Source organism: Aaosphaeria arxii, assembly GCF_010015735.1.
Source record: "Aaosphaeria arxii CBS 175.79 unplaced genomic scaffold BU24scaffold_4, whole genome shotgun sequence".
In the NCBI taxonomy this organism is placed as follows: Eukaryota; Fungi; Ascomycota; class Dothideomycetes; order Pleosporales; genus Aaosphaeria; species Aaosphaeria arxii.
This window is the reverse complement of record NW_022983477.1, coordinates 273,918-279,959: the sequence shown is the minus strand read 5'-3', so window position 1 is coordinate 279,959 and position 6,042 is coordinate 273,918. Positions and strand designations below refer to the sequence as shown.

Here is a 6,042-nt window from a genome sequence, read left to right as displayed (position 1 = left end):
ATTTCCTACGTAGCATCGTAAATCATTGTGAGGGCATAGTCATCGTTGTTTTAGATGCACACTAGCTAGTTCACAATCTTTTCGCAATTTATGGATGATGTTCGCTTCTAAGACATCATTCTATGATAATGTACCCTTCTTCTAGATACCCCGCTCCAAAATAACTGACCATACGACTGAAAACTTGTCTTATTATCCTTCCACCAGAAACATCCCGGGGCATAGAGTTGCAAGTTCATTTATGAAGTCATGGGCATGCTAGGCTACGAACGAGCTTCGAGGACGGATTCCGTGGGGTCAGCCTCCACTGCATTGTCATCGGCTTTGCCAAGCCCATTGCTGAGTGTGGACCGACACTGGGGAGGCCGAGTCCAAGAGAAGCAATATCGACCTAGGCTAAGGGCATCACTTCTTTTCAAGGCCCTGTATCCCATACCGGTTCTCCATTTGCAGTCGCTCCGTAGGAAATTGGTATTTCATAATCAGGTGGGGTCGGCATTTCGGGTATTAATATTGGTGATGTTGCATTCAAATATCGCTCCATCATATTTCCATCAGCTGTTCGTTTCATAGTCCAGTCGTTCAGAACGCGCCGAAATTCTGACACTTCTGCATTCAGCTCACGCTTGGGAATCCAATTTGGCATATCGCGCACCATATTGATTCCATTCCTGCGTTGGTGACCAGCAGTGAAGCTTTGGTCGCCAGGGATGAGTTCATGTAATGTAAAAGTAACGCCCGCCACATCGTCTTGATCCACAAGCTGGTCATCCTTCTTGCTCGCAGAATAGTTGATATCGTATAGCAGGATCTTGTCTGTTTCGGTGTTGAGGAGGATATTTCGGGGTGCGGTGTCTTGATGCATAACACCCAACTCCAGATTCAAGAAATCGACCACTTGAAGGAGCTGTTTTAGCCATTCTAGTCGGAAGACTATAGCCATATTGTCGAGAGTTCCGCCAGAAATATATCTTGTAGTAAACCCTATCACCCGAGACTCGATATCCTCTAAGACAACTCGATCCAGAGCAAGCAGGTTGGGGTGGGGCGGCAGTCTGTGGAATAGGTGTAGTTCAGGCCAAAACATCGATATTGGTCTGGGTTTGTAAGTGGCATAAATTTTGAATACCACTTTTCTCTGCTGTCCCTCTTCGTCTTGGTATAATCTCAAGTCGACAGCAGGCCCCAATCTGTCAAGCTCGCGTAGCTTAGAGAACTGAATGGTGCGGCAATCGACGAGTGACTTGACCATGGAGCACAGGCAGATTTAGCCAAAAGGGGTGATGCGAGCAAGGTCGAATGGAGACAATGTAATATCGAATCCTTGAAATAGACGAAAGAAGTGGCATGAGCATTAGCGAAGGAGCTCGACCGACTGAACGGACTAATAAGCCATGCTTGTCCAGGTGTAGGAGTTTACAACGAATCTGAAAACAGCATCGACACGCATTTTGTCTTTACTTTACTTCCGGCGTTGCAGACGACAACACCCTCCCGCATGGTGTTGCAGTCTTCGGACTTGTATCGCGCTGCCCCGTCGTCAACCGCTTTCCAGAACCTGCAGCAGATCAATCAGGATATCGGAGAAACCTACTTGTACAATCGTATTAAGCTTGCTCAGATCCTCTTTGTTTGTGAGATCGTCAAGCGTATCAAGGCAGGTCAATTCGGGCCTGTAACAGCAGACGAAGATCAGCCGTGGATCAATGCAACCTGTCCTGGAAGTGTCCGAATAGATCAACAGGAGAATGCGGTCGAAGCCTACGATACCTTCGGAAAGTTGGGCGCAAAGGCAGTTAGGCCTTTCATGAAGGACTCGGTGGACGAAGGTTGTAGGCCCGCTCTGTTTGCGGCTACAAGCGATGATATCTTGAGAGCGAAAACCCAAGGCGCGTATATCGTGCCTGATAGGAAGGTCGCAGATCCTAGTAAAAAGTCTAAAGATGGAAAAATCTTCTTAAACCTATAGAACTTAATGAATGAGGTGTTGAAGGCTAAGATTGGCACATTGGAATTCGCAATGTAAACTAATGTGAATAGGGAAGCGAGATGATAGGAGGAGGACGGTCATGAATCAATGAACTACGACTATTACTTTTTCAATTGGCATTACTTAGTTTCATATCAGGCAAATCATGTGTTTTCGTTCATTATTACTCTTTCAGGAGAAGTGGGTCAACTCAGCATGATGTTGCCTTCGTGAGTTGCACGATAGAGGTAGCATATGTTGCATTTGAGATTTCTCGGTAACAACGTCAGGTGACTACTAAAGATAAACTTTTGTGAAACAGGGAGAACAGATCTTAGTTCCAATAGCCACGTGGGGTATGAATACTGAATCTTACAGACTGCAAGGTACTTGTCGACCTGAGCCTTAACCAGGTCGTTCCTCTTCGCATAGCATATGGCCTGGCTTGATTATTGATGCATCAGAGCCTTCGTGCCTTTGGCTACCATTAATAGTACTATCGCATTTTCGTCGTCTGGGATATGTGGAAAAGGTCTTGGGGCGGTTCTAGATCAGGAACTCATCCTGGCGACGAGCATGCGCTCTCCAATGAGAATGTAACCGGTTCGATAGCGAACTACACCCACTCGATTTGTTCTCGGCAAGTTGCGGCCATAAATTCGGGGGTATGCAGGCGAGTCAACTGCGGGGATCCATACTTGCCAATGTACTGGCCGTAAACCAGATGTCTTCCCAAGCATTCCGGGGACGAAGTGGCTGGAGGTTGCACCAGAACCAAGATTCAGGGCAGATCCTCCCTGTTCGCAGTACACGGTCCGTCCATGATTCTCGGTTTGGCACCGAAGAGCACGTGTGTGTGTAGGCCAGGCGCAATCTTGAGTAACAACAAGGAACCAATGCGTGATCGAAAATGGGTTACGCCAAGCTACACATTGGATAATGCGGCACAATATCCGGGCTGCTCAAAGCCTCGAATCAGCCAGGCACGAGACGATAAATTCAGACGACACTTAACAAGGCATTGCTGAACTCGACTCCGGAGATTCCCTCGGCTTGATAACTCTTGCATACGGTGACGGCTCCAGGTCAGGGACCAAACTTTGCCAATCATATCCTACCAAGCAAGAAAGCATATCATGGTAACCTTGAGGCATGGTCTCATGAACAATCAATAGCGCATTCATCCAATTCTGTTGATATCGAGTTTAATTTAGAGAGAGCTGGAACAGGACAGTGAACGTCTGCACGCAATAAGACCTGCAGTGATGACCGTCCCAATCGAGTTTAGCATCGGGAAATTGACTCCAGTGACTATAGGCTCGTGCTTGATGATCCACCCCCGCAACGTCATCCAGGTCACTTTAATCCCAACCTCCATCTTTCAACATCAACACGACACTACTCCAACCGTGTTTCTATCATCGTCTGAATTGATCGCAGCTGGCTTGCGACGTTTTGGAGGGTTTATGCATGTTCGATTTCGTTGAGCAACGACCGTTTTTCGCGGTATTTCCGCACCACACCCTCGGTAGACTGTCAGCATTCATTCCATAGACCCGCAAAACAACATATCGCAAAAAATGGATGAAGAAGTAGACCGCCGCGACAGCAGCAGTCCCTTGCTGGAAAGGGAAGATGGACATAATGTCTTCCACGCGCAACAGCCTGCGTCGCCGTATTGGCCGCCCCGAAAGCGCACCGTGATCGCGACGATTATGGCCTTTTTCCCTTTGGTCTTTCTCCTTCTTGGATTGTCTGGCTGGAGCTTCGGCAACTCAAATGTTCCTTGGTCGAAACTTCCGAAACGGCCACTCATTGTTACTTTGCCCGGTTACGGCAGCTTCAAAGGCACGCAGATTCTTGCAACGTACGGATCGAAGACTGCGCTTCGCGCGCCAGTCGATGCCTGGCTCGGCATTAATTATGCGAAACCTCCCGTGGAAGATTTGCGCTTTGCGCAACCAAAATGGCCCGATGCTTTCAATGGAACGCAAGATGCCGTAAAGTTCGGCCCGATCTGTATCCAAAACGCAGGGTGGAATGTCCAATCTGAGGACTGCCTCAACTTCAACGTTTTCCGCACGGCCGGTATCCCATTTTCGAGGAAATTGCCCGTTTTTGCCTACGTCCATGGAGGAGCTTTTGTTATGGGCAATGGTAGAGGTTTTGATGGGGCAGCTTTTGTTGCGCAAAGCCAAAGGCCTATTATGGTCGTCACCTTCCAGTATCGCTTGGGCGCTTTGGGAAGCCTACCATCGAAGCTTTTCGAAGAGGAGAATCTATTGAATTTAGGACTTCTAGATCAAAGACTGATGTTAGATTTTATTCAAGAATACATTGGGCAATTCGGCGGCAATCCTGACGAGGTAACGCTCGGGGGCCAAAGTGCTGGTGCGCACTCTGTCGGAATACACCTTTTCCACAACTATCGTGGCGATAAGGGAAACCCGCTCTTTGCCAGAGCTATCTTGTCATCTGGCTCGCCGATAGCACGCACTTTCCCAGAAGCGACCTACCCTATATATGAACGACAGTTTACACAGTTCATGGAATACTTGAGCTGTCCACTTACGCCAAACGACAAGGCGCTGGAGTGCCTGCGTGCCGCACCTACAAGCGATATTCAGCATATTTCGCAAACAATCTACAAGGCTTCGGAATACAACATCACCTGGCCGTGGCAACCAGTCTCACCAGGTCCCCTTCTCGAGAAACGCGGATCAGACTCTGGCAGAGACGGTAGCTTTTTCAAAGTCCCCATTATTATCTCCTCCACCACAGACGAAGGAAAGTTATTCGCCCCCAAGGACCTCACAACCACAGAACAATTCACAGCCTTCATGGGAAACGTGAACCCAGGCCTCACCAAAGACGACCTCGCCGACCTCATCGATCTCTACCCAGACCCAGAAAACGAAACAAGCCCCTACCACAACTCGCCCATCTCCACGCAATTCAACCGCATATCCGCCGCATACGGAGACTACTCCTACATCTGCCCGGTCCAAGACACCGCAGACGTGATGGCCAAATCGAAGCTCAAAGACCGCTCCCCGCCCGTCTACAAAGCGCGCTTCAACACGCCGAACTGGGCGCCAGACTGGCAAGGGGTCCCGCACGCCAGCGACGGCGCCTACTTCAACGGCGTGCCGAACGTACAGTATCCTGACATCTCGACGCTGTATGCGAGCTACTTCGCGAGTTTTGTCGTCAGCGGCGACCCGAATAAGTATTCTATCGACAGCGCGCCGATCTGGGACCGCTATGAGGGGACCGGAGGTTCGGAGTTGGTGGTGGGGAGTCTAGAGGGGTTGGGCACGGCGATAGAAATAGAAGGGGATGTCGATACTGCCGGCAAGCAGGGCATCAGGATGGATGCTTGTGCCTGGTGGCGGGACCCAGATCGGATGGACAGATTACGCAAATGAAGTGGATTTTCGTGACGTGAAGTGAATAGATACCTCGGGCGTATTTACCGTTGTTATTGATTTTTTTTTATCCACTTTTCTTCTTAGTTGGTGTTTTTTTCGGTTATTTTATAATGACTATATAGAATCTGGCACGTACATAGAAAACGGTTCGTGGTCTCTTTCTCAATTATTCTTTCCTGTGCGGATTTACAATCAAAGAAATTTTGGCTGAAGCACACAACAGTTGAAAAAACGGTCGGTTAGCTCAGTTGGTTTAGAGCGTGGTGCTAATAGCATTCATCCTATGATACGCCAAGGTCGCGGGTTCGACCCCCGTACTGACCATTCTTTTTTTGCTAGTTTGTTGTACATGTCAGAGGCAATTGTATCCGGCGATATATCTATGTTACTGGTTCGTTCGAAGCTGGCATCGTCTGCAGTTGTCTGCCAAGATTTCTTTTTGTGTGTGGAAGAGAACATAACCGACTTTTTTGAAGGAGTAAGCACCTAGCTATCAACCACTACTAATGATCAATCGATCGAAAATGATTCAAATTTATGGAATATTCACTCTGGCAAGCACTAATCCAGCATGTATTAGTCGATGCAAGGTAGCATTATAATCATGATCACTTCTACATTTAGTAAATATTCAATAATAGC

At 48.2% G+C, this 6,042-nt stretch overlaps 3 protein-coding genes and 1 non-coding gene across 4 annotated transcripts; 3 read left to right on the top strand and 1 right to left on the bottom strand.

The window, feature by feature from the left end:
* Positions 1–350: 350 nt before the first annotated feature.
* On the bottom strand, positions 351–1,259 carry BU24DRAFT_480093 (uncharacterized protein). Its single transcript, XM_033533106.1, has one exon. The coding sequence runs from the start codon at positions 1,250–1,252 to the stop codon at positions 416–418; it is 837 nt and encodes a 278-aa protein (XP_033383638.1). The 5' UTR covers positions 1,253–1,259; the 3' UTR covers positions 351–415.
* Positions 1,260–1,498: 239 nt separating this feature from the next.
* Positions 1,499–1,969, top strand: BU24DRAFT_461549 (uncharacterized protein; the record flags this gene model as incomplete). Its single annotated transcript, XM_033531897.1, has 1 exon — positions 1,499–1,969. One exon carries the CDS (start codon positions 1,499–1,501, stop codon positions 1,967–1,969), a length of 471 nt encoding a protein of 156 aa, XP_033383637.1.
* Positions 1,970–3,323: 1,354 nt separating this feature from the next.
* Positions 3,324–5,809, top strand: BU24DRAFT_421600 (alpha/beta-hydrolase). Its single transcript, XM_033527762.1, has one exon. The coding sequence runs from the start codon at positions 3,550–3,552 to the stop codon at positions 5,395–5,397; it is 1,848 nt and encodes a 615-aa protein (XP_033383636.1). The 5' UTR covers positions 3,324–3,549; the 3' UTR covers positions 5,398–5,809.
* On the top strand, positions 5,634–5,724 carry BU24DRAFT_t47. The gene has a single exon. It is a non-coding gene; the product is annotated as a tRNA-Ile (tRNA).
* Positions 5,810–6,042: the final 233 nt, after the last annotated feature.